At 46.0% G+C, this 20,898-nt stretch overlaps 9 protein-coding genes across 9 annotated transcripts; 5 read left to right on the top strand and 4 right to left on the bottom strand.

The window, feature by feature from the left end:
* The first annotated feature begins 133 nt into the window (after positions 1-133).
* Positions 134-1,565, top strand: LY89DRAFT_15691 (NAD(P)-binding protein). The gene is made up of 2 exons (XM_018205458.1): positions 134-1,281; positions 1,331-1,565. Exons 1-2 carry the CDS (start codon positions 229-231, stop codon positions 1,331-1,333), a joined length of 1,056 nt encoding a protein of 351 aa, XP_018078587.1. The 5' UTR covers positions 134-228; the 3' UTR covers positions 1,334-1,565.
* A 304-nt stretch (positions 1,566-1,869) lies between these two features.
* Positions 1,870-3,320, top strand: LY89DRAFT_776381 (uncharacterized protein). Its single transcript, XM_018222038.1, has 2 exons — positions 1,870-2,656; positions 2,708-3,320. The coding sequence occupies exons 1-2, from the start codon at positions 1,919-1,921 to the stop codon at positions 3,275-3,277; spliced, it is 1,308 nt and encodes a 435-aa protein (XP_018078586.1). The 5' UTR covers positions 1,870-1,918; the 3' UTR covers positions 3,278-3,320.
* Positions 3,321-4,867: 1,547 nt separating this feature from the next.
* Positions 4,868-5,659, bottom strand: LY89DRAFT_727262 (uncharacterized protein; the record flags this gene model as incomplete). Its single annotated transcript, XM_018219134.1, has 1 exon — positions 4,868-5,659. One exon carries the CDS (start codon positions 5,657-5,659, stop codon positions 4,868-4,870), a length of 792 nt encoding a protein of 263 aa, XP_018078585.1.
* A 375-nt stretch (positions 5,660-6,034) lies between these two features.
* On the bottom strand, positions 6,035-7,227 carry LY89DRAFT_679419 (uncharacterized protein). The gene is made up of 2 exons (XM_018213868.1): positions 6,356-7,227; positions 6,035-6,240 (listed from the first exon to the last, which is right to left on the bottom strand). Exons 1-2 carry the CDS (start codon positions 6,793-6,795, stop codon positions 6,054-6,056), a joined length of 627 nt encoding a protein of 208 aa, XP_018078584.1. The 5' UTR covers positions 6,796-7,227; the 3' UTR covers positions 6,035-6,053.
* A 221-nt stretch (positions 7,228-7,448) lies between these two features.
* Positions 7,449-8,148, bottom strand: LY89DRAFT_679418 (uncharacterized protein). Its single transcript, XM_018213867.1, has one exon. It carries the CDS (start codon positions 8,085-8,087, stop codon positions 7,542-7,544), a length of 546 nt encoding a protein of 181 aa, XP_018078583.1. The 5' UTR covers positions 8,088-8,148; the 3' UTR covers positions 7,449-7,541.
* Positions 8,149-9,305: 1,157 nt separating this feature from the next.
* On the top strand, positions 9,306-10,573 carry LY89DRAFT_776378 (NAD(P)-binding protein). The gene is made up of 3 exons (XM_018222037.1): positions 9,306-9,997; positions 10,049-10,268; positions 10,334-10,573. Exons 1-3 carry the CDS (start codon positions 9,518-9,520, stop codon positions 10,522-10,524), a joined length of 891 nt encoding a protein of 296 aa, XP_018078582.1. The 5' UTR covers positions 9,306-9,517; the 3' UTR covers positions 10,525-10,573.
* Positions 10,574-11,882: 1,309 nt separating this feature from the next.
* LY89DRAFT_571649 (putative P450 monooxygenase) lies at positions 11,883-13,707 on the top strand (the record flags this gene model as incomplete). Its single annotated transcript, XM_018208602.1, has 4 exons — positions 11,883-12,092; positions 12,147-12,645; positions 12,699-13,038; positions 13,086-13,707. 4 exons carry the CDS (start codon positions 11,883-11,885, stop codon positions 13,705-13,707), a joined length of 1,671 nt encoding a protein of 556 aa, XP_018078581.1.
* A 1,057-nt stretch (positions 13,708-14,764) lies between these two features.
* Positions 14,765-15,454, top strand: LY89DRAFT_727257 (uncharacterized protein; the record flags this gene model as incomplete). The annotated part of the gene is made up of 1 exon (XM_018219133.1): positions 14,765-15,454. The coding sequence occupies one exon, from the start codon at positions 14,765-14,767 to the stop codon at positions 15,452-15,454; it is 690 nt and encodes a 229-aa protein (XP_018078580.1).
* Positions 15,455-15,891: 437 nt separating this feature from the next.
* On the bottom strand, positions 15,892-16,990 carry LY89DRAFT_745005 (uncharacterized protein; the record flags this gene model as incomplete). The annotated part of the gene is made up of 3 exons (XM_018221047.1): positions 15,892-16,649; positions 16,697-16,758; positions 16,800-16,990. 3 exons carry the CDS (start codon positions 16,988-16,990, stop codon positions 16,240-16,242), a joined length of 663 nt encoding a protein of 220 aa, XP_018078579.1. The 3' UTR covers positions 15,892-16,239.
* Positions 16,991-20,898: the final 3,908 nt, after the last annotated feature.

Genomic DNA, 20,898 nt, shown 5'->3' with positions numbered 1-20,898 from the left:
TGCACGAATTGAGCGAGGGCACGATCATGCAACATGAATCGCGGTTATATGCAGGGCGGGGAGTTGAGATGTGAGCTTGATTTGTAAGAAAGTCAATTGGTCGTCTCGCATCGCATTCTCCTATATCGCGTAACGTCATGGGTAAACGGACGTAGACCCTTCTTATAGCTCCTCTTTTCCTCATTTTCACTTCCTACCTCAGTTGACGTCCAGATACGATACTCAATCATGGTTCAGAACAAAGCTCTCATATTTAAGAAGATTCCTGAGGGACTGCCAGTTCCTGGCAAAGACCTCGTCGTCGAAACCCGCGAATTCGATCTCGAGCAAGCCCCTCCATCTGGTGGGGTCACGACCAAGAATTTCTATGCCTCCCTCGATCCCTACCAACGAGGCCGTCTACGCTCTCCCGAAATCAAATCCTACTCTCCTCCATACACGCTTGGCCAGCCTCTCAACAATAATGTCGTTGCTAAGATCATAAAGTCGGACAATCCCAAATTCAAGGCGGGCGATTTGGTTAGCGGATCCATTTCTTTCGAAGAATACTCGGCTGTCTCCAAGGAGATGGTTGATGCTACGTTCAAGAAGATTGATAACCCGTACAATTTGGATCTTATGACGTTCACTGGAGCGTTGGGCATGCCTGGTATGACTGCATATTCATCCTTCTACGAAATTGGCAAACCACAAAAGGGAGAGACAATGTTTGTGTCTGCAGCTTCGGGGGCAGTTGGTCAGCTCGTTGGACAACTGGGAAAGCATGCCGGGCTCAAGGTTATCGGATCCGTTGGTTCAGACGAGAAGTTGGATTTCATTATCAAAGAACTGAACTTCGATGGTGGTTTCAACTACAAGAAAGAGAAGCCAATAGATGCTCTCAAGCGCTTAGCACCAGAGGGCATCGATATCTACTACGAGAACGTTGGAGGAGAACAGCTTGAAGCTGCTATTGATTGCATGAACAATTTTGGCAGAATCATTGCTTGCGGAATGGTGTCAGAATACAACAAGGCTCCGAATGAAAAATATGGCATCAAGAACTTGATGTTGGTTGTTGGCAAGCGGTTGAAGATGCAGGGTTTCATTCAGGGAGATGAGAATATGGCGCCTAAATATAGGGAGGAACGGGATAAGAATGTTGCGAAGTGGCTGCATGAGGGAACTTTCAAGGCTAAGGTGAGCGTTACGGATGGAATTGATAATGCAGCTGAGGGTCTGGTTGGAATGCTTCAAGGCAAGAACTTTGGAAAAGCAGTACTGAAGATTGCTGATCCAGAAGTGAGTGCTAATTTGCCTAGATTGTGAACTCGATGCTAACGTTCTCTAGTAACTATACTGACATCAGATATGAATATGGCATTTTGAGTGTACTATACAAGAATGCATATTGAATTCCAGCTTCTTCGTATTTGATGGCGCGACTCACAAATGCTATCTCTGCTGCATATTGCCACTTTGTCCGTTGCAAATGTTCTGTGACCTCGTGGAACATTCGATCAAGTGAAAGGCTGAAAGCCAAGTAATTATTTCTCGAGTTTTGAAAACCGTTGGACAAGACGTACTATTTCATACTGCACTTGTCTACTTTTCGCAAGAAAGAACCTTCACCCTGACTAGAACCCAGATGTTCTATCTGTGACGTGCTTTCAATTTACTCGGAAGTTGCGATAGGTACTCTATCCTGGGCAAAGTAAACAAACATCCTAAAACAGGTGAAAGAAAACACTCTACAATCGCAAGTACGGAGGAAAGAACCTCTTCACGGATACATGTAAGACTCGCATTTCTTTCATTTTCGCGTTGTTTCGAAATACGCGCTAATCAAGTCGTCTTTCTTTCCGTTAGATTTGCGATTCCTCGAAGCCACACCCTTGGTTCTCAACGCGCAACGCCAGACTCATCTACCGCAGCCAAGATGGACGATCACAGCCTAAAATGGAGGGGTTTCAAAGTGCATGAGCTACAGGAGAAGCTGGCTGAGCGTGGTTTGCCTAAGAGCGGTATTAAATCTGATCTGATTGCGCGTCTCGAGAAGTACGAAGAACAGTACAGTCCGAAGCCTACACCTCCTGTATCTCCACCTCCACCTCCCGAAATACCATATGCTCGAGACAGTCATCGTCCAGCAGAGAACGGTCGGAGCGGGCATCGACGCGATCAATCTCTGAATAATCGTAGCGCAAGTCCGTTTGCTCGGTCTCGCATTTCCGGTGGTGCTCGCACGTATGAGAGACAAATTCGACGAGAACGAGGTCGCGAGCGAAGCCGAACGCCGTCACGGTCCTCATCATTCTCAAGCCGTAGACGCCAATCTCGTAACGATCACTATTCCCCAAGGGAGATCACCTCTCCCGCTGAGAACAATCCGACAGAAGCCGAACTTGAAGCTATCTGCTGGGATAACTTCAACAAGCCTAAGGGTGACCGGAAAGTACTTCAGCGTCGAGCAACTATCGAGGCCGAATTCGATGGTAAAACTAGTGAATTTAAGATCAAGAAGGAAGCAGACATTGAAAGACTTGAGAAGAAATATCGAAAGGATATATCCGCGTTCGTGCAGGAGAGGGACGAGAAACTTGATGCATTGGAGAAAGATGAGCTCCTTTTCAGTGAGAAAGATAAAAGATGGGTCTCTGCCTTTAGAAAATTGAAGGTATGTGCTTTATTCCAAGAATCGAGTGTCCAGTCCATTGATGCCTTGCAGAATCTTCGAGCAGCCAGAGGTCTTGCAACTTGGCCCAACGACTTCGACCCTGATCGCAGAGGTCATCACCGCCCACCCCTTCCAGGCTCCATCAACTCCGAGTCTGCTGCCAGTACCATTCATTCTCATGGATTCCCAGCAGTCAGTACTCTCAAACGTAAGGCAAGCGAATCCATGACGGCCTCCCCGACCCTAGAAACTCCAAACAAGCGTCTCCATGACGAGAAGGATTACATCCACACCAAGTCGGGCCCGATCCCCATTCGTCCACTCTCTGATTCCAATATCGAGAATACGCCCATCATCTCAACACTCAGCTCATCAACTCCATTCATCTTCCTCCCCGAGTCAAGTTGCAAAGTCAAAGGAGAGAATATTGAGCACATGAGGACTATGATAAATAAAAGAGGTTATGACTACGAGGCCGTGCGGGCAGATGATACCGGATACTTTATTCCCTTTGAGGAGTCGGAGAAGGGGAAGAATGATGCGAAGACGTTTCACAACTGGTATGATAAGGAGTTGTTCAAGGGCAAGGTCATGCACTTGCAGATCTATAATTATGAGTGATTGAGGAGTTGCATTATTGTTTGGTAGTGATGGAGTGCTGTGGAAGTATAGGGAAGGTTCTTTGCATAGTGTCGCCTTTTTTTATTGCAAAGCTAGCTATGATTGTCTCATTTTCTAAATGCCAATACTCTCATTATAAAAGAGAATTCCAGTGTTGAACGTTTGGAAGTTTTGCAATGTTTGTCGTCTTGCCGAACTTACCTAACGCCCATCCAGATTTCAAAGTCCTGTCTCGAAGTCTGCACATTCATTGCCCCCAACTTCCAGAATCGAGGAAAATTTTCACTGCCTCATTCTCCACCACTTTCCATAACCCATGCCCACCAAAGGCCAAAGTCATGTTTCAAAACCAGTGCAAAGTTTCCAAATTCGAGATGAAAGACAAAGATTCAACCTTTTTCTATGCCCTTCCAAGCCTTTCTACTAATCTTGGTCAAATCCTTCAAAGCGTCACCCAAGTTCTCAAGCGCCTCCTTCAATGTCTGGATCTCATCCACACTAACCTTCTCATCCTTCCCCCAGATGTCCCGAATCTCCTTCTCGACACTCTCTATCACGGTGCTAACCTTTCCCTTGTCTCGATGGCAGAGAGTCGTCACCATTTGTTGCCGTGTGCGGCGGCGCCAGACGACCGTGTCCGGCTGGTAGTTCCTGCAACAAGCGCGAATTCCTATACTCGTAAGTCTGTTATAGTTTGTCACTGTGAAGGAGGACATGGTGGACGATGTTGAAGATGGTGGAGTTTTGGTATCGTGTGAGCGATTTTTAGAGTGAGATGAGAGGTTGCTAGTGTAAGATAGAAGCGGATCGCCATTGAATACTCAGATTTGGCGCTAAAAAGGGACACACTAACTTGCAGAGCTTATAAAAAAGATTTACCACAACGTCTTCTGACATAAAAAGAGAACTCAACTTTCAAATCACGAATGCCTCGAGCAACCCCCCAAGTCCTATGGTTGTATGCTCGTGTATTATAAGTAGACGTCTGATTAGCGCGATCTTAATCATCAAAGATGAACTTTCAGGTGTTTCATGCTTTCAGCAGAGTCCAAAGCACAGATGCGCGCCTGGCAAACCCCTACTTCTGCTAAGCAAACGCTCTATTGTGAAACGCCACCCTGATACTCGCGTATGATGTAGCAAATTATTAATATTATGCTATTAATTGTCCTTTTACAAGAATCTCAGCTTTATGTAAGCAATATATTCCTCCCATAAGTTTTACCCCGCCCCCTTTCATAACCGAAGTCTCGCTTAGCTTGCCAAGCGTCAAAACTGCCCCACGCCATCAGCATGCATCATGAACATGATGAGAGAACGGAGATCGACGGCATGGTTTTCGCACAGCGATGATTGGGTTGAAAACAAAGAATTCATCTGAGTCTTGATTGATAAACTTGCTTTGCTGGATGGCGGACGCTCAGACGATACTCGATCCTACTCGTCGCCTCCTCTTTTTTACTTCATTTCCAACAGGCCCCTCTCATGTGCATAATACTTGAAATAACACTATTCCTCTCCACAACGGTTTAAGACCGACGATGAGCCAGTTAACCTATCTTTCCCAAGCAGCAGCATTGACATACAACCTCAGAAAGATAGAGGAGATACTTTCTCACCATGTCCATCAGGAGGAGTCGTGATCTCTGATTGTAGGTCCACCAAGGAGAACCTCAAACATTCTTTCTGATCTGTAGCTTGAGTTGCTGCTTGCCCGCTAATATCTACCGTCTTGTCTGGCATTTGAATTTTCATGTTCATCGGCTTCTTCTTCTCTTTCTCCATCGCGGCAAACTCGTCGAAAGGCGACATCGTGGGTGCTTTTCCTTCAGGGAAGAGTATGTCCGAGCTGGGATCCCTTATCAGCCTCTGAGCCTTGGGCGTCCTAACCTCCTCATTTTGCTTGTTTATGCTGGGTACCGAGTTTTCGTTCTCGCTTTTTGATACCTCGCGCTCGCCGGTCTTTGCACTATATCCCAACATTTCGCCTAGGTCGTCACTCAACTCTCGCATCTCTCTTTTGTATTCTTCCTGCTCCTTCTCCTCCATTTTCTCTATGTATCTGCTTGCGCTCCGTGGACCTATCAATTTGTCTCCTACTTCAGCATCGTCGAAGGTCGAATGAATTTGGGTTCTATATCTAGTTGCGGTATGATCGAAATGCAGAGGAATCTCCTCGTTGGTAGGGCGGCCACTTGGAAGCCTTTCGTCCATATTGCGTGAGGCTTCCATCTGCATCCGAGCATCATGCTCCAGGATGCCTTGTATGAGCTCAGCTTGATTACCGTGAGAGTCTACGCCAAGGGATCGGCACAATGCTCTAAGGTCCTCGATCCACATATCTGCGTAACGTACGTATGCGTCATATGTATCTGGATCCATGGTGATGGTGTCGTGCCTGAATGATGATGGAATATGTGGTGGGTTAAAATTTGAGATGTTTGTGAAGATGCCGAAGGATAGGCGAAATCGTGCATCGTTGGATTGAAAATGGAAAGCGCACTGTTGCATGATACGGAAGGTGCGTTGGGAATGTATACTTGAGGAAAACTAGAAGTAGAGAAGGAGCAACCTTACCGTCAATCAGTAAAAACAAAAGTTTATATTCACCAGCAATACCAAAAGCATTAGAGTAGTCAAGGTTCAATTCGATTCAGCTGCTAAGAACCAAACCGAAAACTCGTGTCAACGAACTGAGCCAGGTAGCATCAACCACGGCTGAGGCACTCCTGCAGACAGTTCCACGGAAATATTCTTCCTACCCTAAGAGTACCACTCACAGATTCTCCTCCTCACTGATCTCCCCCGAAGACGTGAAGCTTCCACTATCTCCTCTGATGATTTCTGAAAAATCCAAGCTCATTGCTTGATCAGTTGCTTTGTTGTAATGGGTTATTGGCGATGTAAGGCAGTCCATTCGATGGGTGATCTCCTCGATGGCGGGGTCAATGTGTTGCTGTGATCTAGATTGAAGAATTAGCATTTGGCTTGTTTGGAAAAAGGAATCTTGATTGGCCAGAGACCGACAATCACCTTGCGAAAGTGTGGAAAGGGCTGACGGAGATTGAATTTGCTTACTCTTCAACAGGAGGGCGTAGCTTTTGACCATTCATCGTGTCTGGTCCTGTCTGCGATTCACCCATCGTGACATCCTCTTTCTGTCCCGATTTTGTATCGATCCCATCGTTCATATTATCATCGTCGACCAGTGGCAAAGATCGATTTTGACCTCCTGGCGGAAAGAGCGTACGTTTGGTTCTGACAATCGGGGCAGGAGCGTCTTCCTCTCTGGCTCGTACATCAGAGCTTGAGCCTCGAAATCCGTCCTCTATCAACGTTCTCAGACTATCTTGACGTACAGCGTGCTGTCGTCTCCGATTATCTTTGCGCTTACCAACCCGTTCTCGTTTTCCACCTCCTCGCCGGGTGCAATCAGGATTCCTAGCTCGCCAGGCTCGATCACTAGCTTGAGATCTAGCAATCATTTCCTCGATCATTTTCTTAGTGACTGGAGGCATATTGACAAGCAACTGTTCCGACTGTTGACGAGTTTGTGCGAGAGGTCGAGGTATTGCAAAATAGATATAGGTTTTGAGAAGTAAATGTGAATTCGAGATCTTTGAGATTTTATAGGCTCTTGCGCTCGACGTCGGACTTACAAGCGTCCAATATTGACAAACACGTGCCCCAGCAATCGTTTCCGTGAATGAGCCGATGAGACCGAATTGCTAGTGGAGTTCTGATATGTTCCCTATCGATATCCATACCGGAAACTGCCAATGGAGCCCTGGTAAGGCTATTGCTGGCGGCGCAACTATCATCCCATCTTGTCCTTCCAAGCCCCGATCATTGAGCAAACCATCCTAAATTCCGCTCTCCTATGGCTCGTCGCTCCAAAGAGCGCTGCTTCCAGTCTTCAATCATTTTCTCAAGTTCATGCTTCATATGATCAAGGCCCAGTAGAAATCCTGATCTGAAGACAAAGCCTTGTAAGCCTGTCAAGGTATTGAGGTAGCCTCTCACATTTCTCACAGTCCCATTGGCAAGAGCGTCAAAAGACTATGTGAGAAATTGGATGCGTTGCTCTGGTTGCCGTAAGTCTCCGAGCACAAGATGGATCACTGGCAATACTCCGCAAATTTTACTGCGACGTACATTCGACTCTTGATTCTTTCCCAACTGTCGGTCCCACCTCGAGATTTCTAGCTGATGAAAATCCAGCGTATATTGATTTGTCTTACACTCAGAGAAAGCGTCGAGTGTGTCAAACCTCCTCAAATACCTCACCTCTCATTTCTGCCCACCAACGACTTTGTTTACCTAGCTCTCCTTCTGGTCCGCCAGTAACCATCCACCATTTCCGCAGGAACCATGGTCGACATTCCCAACTCCTACGATCCCAAGGAGCACCAGTGCCAATATCAGTATCAGAGCCCCAGCAAACAATTCCATCCGCATCAATATCTCTACAAAAGTCTTCTTCATCAAATATCTTCTCTCCACCATCAGCTCCAGCGTCTCCGAGATCTGTGACACAAGATCTCAAAGCTAAAACTCTCTGCCGGAGTGATGGAAATGGCAACGTATCGATGTAAAGAGGATGAGGCTGTTTGACTTGCGCAGAGCAAGGACGCAGATCAGGCTTTACCGAATCGTAGAGTTCCGTAAGTATACTTTGGGGGAGGGAGGTGGTAGCGAATGTAGACTGATAGAATGGTGACGGCGTGAGCTCATTGTGACCTTTTGGACGGCGAATATGTTCATACACGTTTATGCCGATATGTGCCGCATTTTCAAGGCAAGCTGCCATGAGGGCTACGTGGCGGAGAGGCAGATGAGTTACTGAAGGAGATGGGGTGAAGGACAAAGGCATGGTGGACTGAAACCCTTGCGGAGCTGAGGAGTTGCCAGTGCTCGATGAAGAAATAGTCGAAGCGCGGTTGAACGTTTCTGTGATGGATTGCAGACCCGCAAAGATGATTTGATCGATCGAAAAGCCATTTTGAGCAATAATCTCGTTGACGTTACCGCTGGGAAGAATGGGAATTTCATCCGAAATCGTGTTCAGTCCTCCTGAAATAGGCATGGATGAAACATTCTGTGCCTCGAAGGAAATATAGTCTTTGGGTAAGGTCTGTGACTCAGTGAAAGATCTCCAATCAGGAGGTGTCTCTATTCCATGACCGATAATTTTTGCTGCTGGAGGTTGGAAGTTTAGTGATGGTTGACAGAAAGGAATTGTATCTGCGTTCCAAATATCTTGATGTGTCTCCGCATTCAATGCTCCTGAAATGGTCTCCGGCTCACTCCAAGGAAATCCAGCGCTTGTAACCTGCGGAGGGATATGCAAGGCCAGCACACCTGACTCCAAGACTGGTTCAACCAAGCCACTTGTAGCATCTATTACTGAGCGGTCTCCAAGACAGCATGTATCTTGAACTGGACTGTTCTCGAAACAAGACTCCAAGGTGTCCCGCCTGGCACTACCAGGATCGTGCGCCTGTTGAGGACTTTGGCTTTGGGCTTCAACTAACGGCTCTTCCAGGATACGCTTTTGCTTTGCGCCTACAAAGACAACCTGGTTAGTGACGGCGTTCATGTGCAATGAACTTGCGTGCTTACGGGCTCGATGATTCTTCTGAGCTTGCCGATTTTGTTCTCTTCTTCTTTCAGTCATCACCCGTCCACGTCTCTTTGGCTGACAGGCTTGAAGTCTCATATCTTCAACCTGGAATACGCTCATTGCATCGCCATTTGTGACACCTGGTTCTTGGAATGCGCTCATTTCGTGAAGTGGACTTTTTTTGATTGGAGAATCTCCAGACTCGCTCAGCATAAAGGTGTGATGCTATCACTTTGGCATAGCAATGAAGTGAGTCGAGATCATGTGGCTGGAGATGGCTGACCGCTGCAGTCAGCCAACCCTGCCGCTAGTGATGCATGCAAAGGGCTGACGATTAGTAATGATATTTTCCAATCAACGACTTCCTCTCTCAAGCTTTTATCAAGCCTAATGAATTATACGAACCATTAGATGATTAGAGCTTCATACGATGTATCGAAAAAACGAAATCGACATGCAGAATCTGTCAGCCATAGCCGTCAGCCTTTCTTCCCTCAGAGGGAAATTGAAGTATATAGTCATCGACTAGAGAATGGACCCGGAAGCTCAAACCATCTTTGTTCTTCAGACCTCGAGAGATATCGAATATAATCATTCGAAAAACTTGAACCACCACCATGACGACTTTCACTAAGATCCATCATCACAAATCTTACCCCGCAATTGATCCCACATCGTCTGCAAACTCCCAGAAAGGTCGCACAGTCCTCATCACCGGATCTTCCGCTGGAATTGGCTTCGAGATTGCTCGTGCCTTTATCAGCGCCTCAGCTTCTCGGGTCATAATTCTTGGTCGACGACAGGACGTACTCGATGCCGCTGTCTCGAATCTCGAATCTTGGAAGCCTGCTTCTTCGGCCACTATCATCACTCCTTTCCGTTGTGATATTAGTCATGAAATAGAGATCAAAGAGCTCTGGGAGAAACTAGAGAGAGAAGACATTGAAGTTGACGGCCTGATTCTGAACGCAGCCAAGACTGGGCCTTTGGGTGCTACTGCTGATTGGAAAAAAGTGTGGGAATATTTCGAGATGAATGTACTTGCGAATCTGCAAATGGCTCAAATGTTTCTTGCGCAAGGACCAGAAAAAGGGAAAGTAAGTGCACGACGTGATCCGGACAATTTTACAGACTGATCATCAATTCAGGCAATCGTAAATGTCTCAACTGCTGCAGTCCACGTCAATCCAGTGGGAGATCACGGTGTTTATGCATCATCCAAAGCAAGCTTCACTCACTTGCTTCAAGTCCTAGCTGATGAGGTGGATGTTGAATGTTGTCAGATCCTCAGCTATCATCCAGGGCGGATCCTTACGGAAAGTGCAAAAGAGGCAGGATTTACGGAAGAAAGTTTTTCATGGGACAGTGGTATGGTTTTCAGTTTGATATGTTATTGAGGCTCTTCGAGACTAGAAATCAGCTAACAGATATAGTTGAGTTGCCAGCAGCGTGGTGTGTGTGGGCATCCACCAAACAAGCATCATATCTTCACGGAAGATACCTGTGGACTAATTGGGACGTGGATGAACTGTTCGAGATGAAGGAAAGACTTGAGGACCAAGGCTTTTTGAAGTTGGGCTTGCAGGGAGTGGATTCTCTTTCTCATGACGCACTTTTCTCATGACGCACTTTTCGGGAAGATTTGAGGTTGTCTAGCTTTGTAGTTTGTATATGAGTTGCTGAATACTCCTCAATAGAGATACATTAATCACTACTTCGTCACTGGTACCTGAAGTTCGGCAATTCGAGATAGAAAGCCACTTAGTACGTGTGAAACAAAGCTCTGAGGAAGTCGCAGTTCAAGTGCACAAAGAGGTATTCTAAAGCGATTCTTGGTGAGTGGTGGAAGGTAGCAAGGTGAAGACATGACCACAAGCTCCAGTAGTAGATTGCAAGGGCCGAGATGATCAAAGACCAGGGAAATTAGTATGAAGAAAACGAAGCAAATATTCTAATCTTTCTCTGCAGATGTTTTGGACTTACTCAACCTATTCTGCACCTGCCAGAGAATGGTTAAGTGAGAAGAAGAGTGAAGGGGTGACGAGATTGCTGAGCACGTGACTATGATCCAACATGACTTTCCTCTTCTTGCTGTCCGATTGGACGATCTTTGATAGGTTATTGCATAGATCCGAGGTTGAAACGACCTTGAGTTACTTATGGCTTGAGCGGAAAGTCAAATATACTAGACGCGTCAACCATCACACGTGAATATATGTGTACTCTGAATTGTCGGCAAGTGGGGACAATGCATAACCTCAGCCGCGGTGTCACAAAACGTGGGATCTTACTTAATATAGACTCCAGTTGCGTAGCTCGTAGCCCTACAGAAACGCTAGAACGATGAAAACTTCCGAAAAGCTGTTGAATGAAGTGAGTAGGTAGGTGGTGTCGAAAATTATTCACATGTTGCGCCTTCTTAGCCGAGGCACACTACCCCACACTATCCTAGACTCACATCGTCGATCAATCCGGCAGTCCAGCGATAAACCGACGACATGCATCATTGATGTATGCCTTGATGCTTGGATATATATACAATTCCATGCGCAAAGGCAACTCGCATTTCACACGTGTCCCATTTCCTCGATGGTTGTTGTTGATGAGTAGCGGTCCTCGAAGTGAAGACTTTATATATAACAGACGCGAGCCCTCTTGCGAATTCCAGCTTTTAAGAATCTCGATCACATACTTTTGTTGCCTAAAAGACCTCGCAAGAAAGTTCTCTCCAATCGCAGCCTGGAAACTCTCTCGCATGAAAAGTTTCGAGAACCACTTTGCGCAAGGACATCCCGACTGCTCTGAAACAGAATAACGTGAACGGCCGTCAGCCGTGCACTACCCCTCGGTACCTCAACAAAACGCTTTTTTCTGGAGAGTAATTCAGTATGCATACCTTCTTTAAAGAGACTCTGCTTCTCTGTTGTCACGATTTTTGAAGAAACCATGTCTGACCTCTTGTGCCCAGTCATACACATCAACATGAGTGTTCCCACTCCCTTGGTCCTGGTCCTGACCTCAGCGTCTCTGTGCTTTCTGAACGTCCTGGTATTCCCGGACATCTTCCCAGATACTAAACTCACGACTCTGTTTGTTTCTGTGACGGGCGTATTGCTCGTAGTTTGGGGGATATGGAGTGTTGGCATATATCCCACCTTCTATCATCCATTGCGACATCTCCCTAGACCAAAGGTAAGAATGCTATTGTAGCAAGATGTATGGAATATGCTGATCGATTTCGGACAGTTCGGTGCTATACCATTCATCGGCTATCCGAGGATCAGCTTTAGGACACCGCGAGCTGCAGATGCTATGCTCGAGATGATTACTCATACACCAAATGACGGACTGATCCAATTCCCTGGGCTGCTCAACTCGACATATCTTTTGCCAACTGATCCGGCGGCACTCGCGGATATCCTGGTACATAAAAGTTATGATTTCGAGAAGCCGACCGATATTCGCAAATTCCTGCGCATCATTTTGGGAGATGGATTGATTCTGGTGGAGGGAGACGAGCATAAGTTCCAGAGAAAGCACCTGTCTCCAGCATTCAGCTTCCGTCATATAAAGGAACTATACCCAATCTTCTGGTCCAAAGCGACAGATCTGTGCGGACGACTTGCGGCAGAGATATACGAAAATCCAGAGCCGTCAACAGAGCTCAAGACGAGACACCGGGAAGGAGTCGTCGAGGTAAATCACTGGGCGACGAAAGTCACAATGGACATTATTGGACTTGCAGGTAAGTTGAAGAACGTTTGCAAGCCTCAAGTGGAAAATGCTGACCTTTTCAAGGTCTTGGTCGAGACTTCAACACCCTCTACTCTTCGGATGACGAATTAGTGGCCAGTTACGAGGAAATACTCGAGCCTACCGTTCAGAAAGCTTTGTACTTCACGGCCAATCTGTTGTTCTCTCCTGACTTGATCAACAAACTTCCATGGAAATTGAATCAACGGCTGAAAGCAACAATGGGAACCTTGAGAGGTGCTTGTCGTCAACTGATTCAAGAGAGGAAGGAGACCAAGCTTTCGGACCAGGATGGAAAAGTGGATATCTTGTCATTGTTGATCAAATCCAATAACTTTGCTGATGACATGCTTGTGGATCAGCTTTTGACTTTCTTAGCAGCTGGGTAAGCTTCCCAAATCACTTTGTCAGACACAGTACTAACAGCCATAGCCATGAGACAACTTCGTCATCACTCACTTGGGCCACTTACCTGCTTGCGAAGCATCCCGAAATTCAGGAGAAGCTAAGGGAGGAGATTCGGACGAATTTGCCATCACCATCTGCAGCCGCAAACCCAGACTTCGACTTGGGTGGGATGCTTGAGACACTTCCCATCTTGCACGGTGTATGTAACGAAACTCTTCGCCTCTATCCGCCAGTGCCTACCACGGTTCGAGTAGCCGTTCGCGACTCCATGATTGGTAACGAACATATCCCAGCCGGCACAAAGATTTTCCTCTCGCCTTGGGGCATCAACCGATCACCAAAGTTGTGGGGAGAGTCTGCGTCTGAGTTCGTCCCTGATCGTTGGATTGATGAAGAGACGGGAAAGCCGAACAATCATGGTGGCGTAAAGAGCAACTATGCAACGCTGACCTTTTTGCATGGACCTCGAAGTTGTATTGGAGAAAAGTTTGCAAGATCGGAATTGAAAGCATTGATGGCTGTATTTGCAGGGACATTTAGACTGAACATGGCGGATCCAACCGAGGTCCCAATTCCGGCTGGGGCGATAACGACGAAACCGAAAAATGGGATGAGACTGAAGCTACAAATTTTGGAAGGTTGGTAAGTGGTTGATTGATGAAGTGAAGTTTGGAAAGATGGATGGAGAATATGATTGAAAGACATGATCTGACTGCCGGAGCCTTTGTCATCGAGTCATTTGACTTCGTATTAGATTTCAGTGTGCCAGAGTCTGAAGTCTGATGTACTACCGAACATGCGATCTCCGCATCCAGGTGCGACATGATAGCGAGTATGACGAGTGGGGCAACAGAGCGTTCTCTCAATATGTGGATTTGGGAGGCTGAGTTCCTGATTCGATAGGGTCATCTTGATCCAGACTGCTGAATGTGTGTTCGAGTTGTTTTTTGACAAACAGTAATTCTTTCAGATGTAAATGTCTGAAGATGACGAGAAGCAAAGCATCCGATTCTGTAGATGAGTCAAACATGCGTCGAATCCATGATGGAATGGCCAGAGGAGCAAGCTTAGCTCCATTGCTTGATAATATTGTCTCAATCAACGTTTGCATTCCATCTTCGGGCTGCGCTCTTAATGTCCGCACATATATGGTATCCCGGTCTCATCGTACATAAGTGCCAAAGCATCGGTTGTAATTATGGAAGAATACGCTTCGTGCTTGGCGGTTGACTCGTGTCAGTGGAGGGAGAACATCGCATAATGCCATACATTTGCATCTCTTCGAATGCCAATGTCCCTCAACCGTACGTGATATAGCGATTATTCGAGGACCAGGGAGTGCATAGTGGAGAATGCTATGTCGAAGTACAACAGGAAGGTTGCTGAACTGAGGAAAGGAATAGGTATGCAGAGCACCGTCCAGTGGCCGGGGCGGTCCGAAGGTCTCGAGGAATGCCAGCTCTTTAACTTTTCCACTCCCTGGCGAACAAGATCAGTCAATGGCAGAGCTGAGAGGTCTGGCGTTGCAGCATGGGCGGGAGACGATCGTGGGGTGAAGACCTAAGGTATTGTCTGGAGGTTCGCCAAGACTTAATCACACTAGTCTCAAACTTGACTAGTTCATGTCTTCAGACCTCACCTCCCATCCCAGAATCAGTCAGTTCATATTTGAGATTACCTACATACTCAGTCCTCGTACGGCGATGGAGATGAGTATCCCTCGAGATGCAAGAACACGAACTTGGGACATTCATGGGAAGCAGAATGTCTGGAATTGGAAAGTTTCAACAGACGCAGATGAGATCCTCTATCAGACGCGTTTTCCTTGCAAGCACCTTGCTATGATGTATCGAGGCGCGGGAGAATCTGCACAGTTGCTAGCCACCATTGAGACTGGTGCACATAGCTGGGAGGCGAGTATCACATTTCCGCAAGATGACAGAATAATGGCCGCACCGGAGCCTATCACTATGGAGAACATCTCGGATGAGGGCATGTCAACACGCTGGCCAGTCAAAGTGCAAGCATTAGGTGGCCAGGAACTTCACTGGGAGTATGAGCACCCCGCTGTGGGCGATAGAGACTTGCGACTGGAGGACCCATTGACGAAGGACGAACTTGGCAATGCTAATAGCAATTTCTTGTCGTTAAGCGAGAAGCTCCCCGAGGCTGCAGTTGAAGAGCTTGTTATCACGGGAACCGCAGCCCAGATCATGCTAGCAAGTTTGATGCATAACGATATGACTATCGCTGCTGATGGACCAGAAGGACATGCTCAGTGGAAATATCAAGAGCCAGAGTGGTGGGAGAACGAGGGTGATGAAGAGCAGGAGGCCACTTACGAACATCATGAAAATGAGACGGATGAATTGGGAGAATCGAAAGGGGATTAGTGCACGCAGTCACAATTTCCTGGCTGTGGGTTCATCAAATTCCGTGTGATAATGGCGAAGGACATGAAAACACGTTAGGATTATCTCCCGCGGCGAATGGAATATCGGTCTCCTATACGATTTCGGTCATCATTGGTCATCGACTACCTTTTCTATGCCGAGAATCTGGTGATGGAGGAGAGAACTCAAAGGCTCTCGACGATGGCGTATGGTATATGGCATCCATGATACGAGACCTGGTGCTGGAAGTTGTCTCGTTGCTTGATAAAGACAGGCGTCGAGTTCAGAGGACAAAGAACCTCAATCATCTTTCCGCCATCGTACATCTTGCCATCGTTGAAGTCTTTCCAATTTACTCCCTACGGCAAGTAGACTGATCTTCTCTCAAGACCAGCCTCCAGCACAGGACAGCAAACATATTTGTCTCCATACATATACTAGTCTCCTACGCTCCACCAAATATCATCTTCACGGGAATTGTAAAACATAGTGCGTATTACCGACGTTTCTTTTCATGAGCGGCTCTCTGTCTCCATGTAATCTCATGACAGGCCAAAACGCTCCCCACTAGAACTACCTCACGAACAACTCTCTGAACGCTGGGTCTCTGGGATCTCCTCCATGGAAACCTCGAATATCCGTGGTACACCAAGAAAATCCAGCAATACCCATGTTCAAGCCAACAGCAAGCTAACCTCGAAAACTCGACCACGAGGAAGCAGTATCTTCGCTCCAAACAACAGCTCCATACTTCTGGCTGCCTGCCCAAGCACAACGGAGGACGTTCAAATGTTTTCCTGCCCAGACGCTTCCATTCCTTTGTAGAACGCCCTTGCATACTCGCGAGGGTAGATGTTTCTAATTGCCAAATTCGAGCTAAGGTGGTAGCGGTAACTGTCGTAGTCATAAGCAGTATATTCTAGCTCTGCTTCATCCAACCCGAAGACTTTGATACCTTTGGAGTGGTAATTTACTTTGGCTTTCTCCCAAAGATACTTGCGTGCTGTAGGATTCGTGGCATCGTAATGTATGGCATTGCCCTCGAAGTCCATACCTATACGAATGCCTCGATCGGTGCGAATCAGAAGACCTTGCTCAAGCATTTCAGCGAAGCTTTCCGACCGTGTGTCTACAGTGTGCCAGATGGAGACCGTCAACTCGATCTTCATCTCTTGAAGTTCCTTGATCATAGCAGCTAGGCCTTTGTTAGCGAAGTCCTCTTGCCTATTACAAATCTCTCACCTGGATCGGGCCAGAAATTGGCGTCAAATCTCCAATCGCCTTGTTTCAGCCAGTGAAAAACTCTATCACAATGAAGTCAATTAGCAACTGTCTAGCTTTGTACTCTCTTGCAACATTCAATAGCTCCTCTTGGATGTGATCTCTCAGTTTACATTGCCAGAATCCGAGACCGTATTCTAGCATCAGGGAAACGGTTCGAGTTACACGAGCGTATGCTTCTTCGATCTCGGCTGGAGTATCACCAATCATTACCCAGTAGTCCAAACAATTCGTGGAGTACACTTCAAAGCTCATGAGTGTTGTTCCGAAGAATTCGACTGGGTGGGGGCGGAAATTGCGGGGTAGTGAAATAGGGCGGGATGCGGCGAAACTTTTCTGTAGCGTCAATATCTATATCGATACCGCACAACGATTTCTTGTAATTTGAGACGTCTCAGTTGACTTGCATAGATCTCCTGGACACGATGGACATAATTTCAACCATATCAATGTGATAGAATGCTTCTTAAAGGTCGCAACCGCTCCCCTTTTCCTTTAGCGACAATGGGCTAAATAGCCGAAGCACTAGGAAAAATTAAGTTCAGAGCTGCTATCCTGACTGGAAGTCCACCTTCTACTTTGAGAACTTTACATCATGACTGTGCGTTTTGAACGTTGTATCCTTCGTTCGTACCCTGGCAACAACACTTGATGGCATGGATATGTAGAATGTGGACCAGAATGAAATGACCTTTATATGACGTGGGTATGGAAGTAGCACGACCTTTTCGATAAAATCGGCAGGCGGTAAAGTGAAACTTTTGTACTAGACGGTAGCGAGACCCACGAGTTCTAATGCTATCAAGTAAAGAGGTCTCAGCGACAGAACCATAGGCATTGAGGACGAAGTTGATGGCGCTATTTATGTTGTCTCTCTTGCTGGCCTTGACGGAAATACGAGGTCGCCAGAGACACTCTTGAACAATCTCTCTCAACGTAATCAAATGTTTTGCATGGAACTCCTACCGAATGCAATCTAGCTCAAAAAACGCAAGTTCAAAGGAGGATTGAAGTCTGTGCGCCGAAGATTGTACATCAATTGCGGACTTTGACAACTGCGGTCTGCACATACCCTCAAGAAGAAAGACATAATTTACTAAAGGAAGAGTCATAGGCCATATAGTTTGTTGAGGAATCTGGTTGACGAGCCAAAGAAGCTGTATCTCAGATAGATGATCCAGATTATCTAGCATGTTAGCACCTACTTCAAATGTCGGTCTTTAGAAATTCACTTATCCTGCCTCGATCTAACTTGTACCAGAAATTCAAAGATCATACAAATCATATAGCAACGAGTTGTCGAGAAGACGGACATGGTCATGCCAGGTGCAACTTTAAGATACTCGCTTCAAAGCCTTTGAAACCTCGTGCGATAGGACAAAGACTCCGCTCTAGAGTCGAGGCAAAATCTACTAGAAAAAGCATGCTTGTTCTCGAAATGACGTAGCTTCCCCTTGAACGCTTTTGAGCATGGAAATTGCCGCTCCCTTTTGTGCTCCAGCCTTGTCGCGTTAGTCGAGTGAATCTGAATTTTTCTCGTCCCCGACCACAACCTCTTCGTTGCAAGACTTCTTCCGCTCGTTCTCCTCGCAACCTCGATCTCGAACTCTTCGATCATGTTTTCTGGCAGTGATCATTCTTTTCGTCGCGCAGATCATTCTCGACACCTTTGCGCTTTCAGCCTTCCTGCGACCAGAGAAGTATACCTCCGTTCTTTGCTAACATCACCTGTGCTCTAGATTCTTGATAGGTTCGCCTTCGGCTTACCATCGACTTCTTTTCGCTGTGGATTGTTCTTTTCACGTGCCGTGAAAGTGAAGATTCTCAGTGAAAGTGCCCCTTCAATCAGGAGGTGAGGAAGAGGAACGCCTTTCTGTAAAGAAACGTAGCAGTACTCCCGAACCTCTGGGTCAAATTGAATCTCCTCGAGTTTTCTCCGGGGGTATTGTGTTGAGCTACCCAGCTCCACATGCCTTGAAGTCTTTGTCTCATTTTTGGGCAAAGCCCGCAAGTTGGTTATGCCATTGCGGTACAATTTTTGGTCAACCAAACTCCGTAAGGAACTTTGTGTGTGTTTATGTGTGTGTTTATGTGTGTGTGTGAGAGAGTGAGAGAGAGCGATCGGGTTAGCAGAGATTTACTATCAGATCGTGATCAGCAAGTCATCACGCCGGTATGCATTGCGAGACTGCAGTTTTACTTTCAGACATGCTGACAGTCTAAAAACCCAGGGAGCATTACTCTGATAGACCAATTCCTGAGCATCTCGAGGGTGAGAAGGAGGTGATCGAAGGTTATGAAGCTACAAGCCAAAGTACTGAGGCGTAAGCCAGTGACGGTGTGCTCGACTCTGTTGCTAGACCATTTACTATAGGGAAAAGTTCATTGGAGGACGTCAGAGACCGTCAGGCAGTACAACCCATCATGTATAATTTATGTAACTTGATCTCTTGAATCACCGGCATCGATTTCGCGACGTAAATCCTGCCCTTTTCACTACTCAATTATCATTCGTCCTGTTAATCCTCGTCATTTGACTCCCACTTGCAGGAAGCTGACTTAGATTTGGGATTACAAATTTGGCCAAGTAGAAGGCACCCTACCAATTCGACTCTTGAACCCATATCACAAACACCTTGGCTTCGGCATTCTCCAAAAGTCCAGGTATCCCGAGTGATGGACCCAAAAATGATTCTCGCCATGAATCTCTAACCTTTCTCTTTCTCTTCTTTCTACCTATCTGGCACTCGCGAGTCATTGATCAGCCTATCGGTAATTAAACTTAAACGAGGTGCTAGTGTAGTGGGGCCCAAATTTTTAACGACATCAGTCTCCATCTTCAGTTCAGCAGCCTACCTAAACCGTTATTGCTTTCGTGTTCTCTTGCTATTCTAGGCACAGCTTCAATTATCATGATTTCCACTCCTCGTTGCTGATTTATATGGATTCCCGCTCCCTCCCACCCCGCCACTCTCCAACCAGGCGAACTTAGCTTTAAGCATCGAGTTTAGTTAGTTACACATCAGACTTTCGATTAAAGCACACTATCATGGATGTACTTTATTAATACACTAACTCTGTATGTTAGATAAGCATCTAGTCTATGATATCTTCCAGTAGCTCATTGAATTATTAAAACAATATGAATGCAGCGCTGGGTAAGTCAAGCTCTATGAAATTTGAATTTTGATAAATTGTACCGTTGCTTATTTTAATGTTGTACTCCGGGAAAGAAAAATACTCGTCGATTTATTGCAGCACTAAGTGTCCCCTTTCCAAAGCTATCGCAAGCAGACCTAACTAATAAATAATTAAGATCTTTGATCAGGATGAGTATCGAGAGAACACGTGATTTCACAAATATAAATGCAGTCTTTCGTCTTCCAACTGGAAGCTGGGCGATACGCTCTCTCTTACTCGAAACTCTTTTCTTAAGTTTAATAGCCTGAGATAAGTTATTGTTACTTATTGATTTAGGGTGCAGTAAGTGGGCACGTTGAAGCTCTGAGAGTATTAACTTTGAGAGTATTAAATTTAAAAGCTCGATGTAAACTCTTAAGTAAAAGCCCGGATCAAAGACTGGCCGCTTATTTTGTTATGTTAGTGAATATTGGACCTTTAAATCTTACTCGAAAAAAATCCTCCACCCTTAATCCCTTTACCAAGGTTTCGGGAATTCTTGGCTAGAGCGAGTGGCAAAAAAGTCCCAAAAAAATTATAGGAAACAATTGAATGTTTTTTGGTCTTGAAATTTTCTATTGGATTTTGTTTTTCATTTGAAGTTTTGTCTTGAATGTTTTTCTTGGCTTTGAAGTTTTCTATTGGATTTTGTTTTTCATTTGAAGTTTTGTCTTGGATTTTGGTTTGCCCCCGAGGAATAGGGCGAGAACCACCAGGTTTTTATACTAGGTGTAATTATTTTGTACTAAAGTTCAATAAACCGACTCGGTGCTCCCCAACACCGCCAAACTGTAGTGGCAAGGAATTGCTTGTTCAAAATTATAAGGGTCGCTAGCATTTGGGCTTCATTGGTCAGCCTTGTCGGCTATATCGCGGACGACACTTCGTCTTAGGAAAGCCCGTAAAATCCTTATTATGTATTCGGCAGCTTCACGGTATGCAGGCATTTATTCTATTCTTTATTCTTCGTTTCCTCGGCCTTA

This window comes from Mollisia scopiformis, assembly GCF_001500285.1.
Source record: "Mollisia scopiformis unplaced genomic scaffold LY89scaffold_1, whole genome shotgun sequence".
Classification (NCBI taxonomy): Eukaryota; Fungi; Ascomycota; class Leotiomycetes; order Helotiales; family Mollisiaceae; genus Mollisia; species Mollisia scopiformis.
The sequence above is the reverse complement of the archived record's forward strand: the minus strand, read 5'-3'. Positions and strand labels throughout refer to the sequence as shown.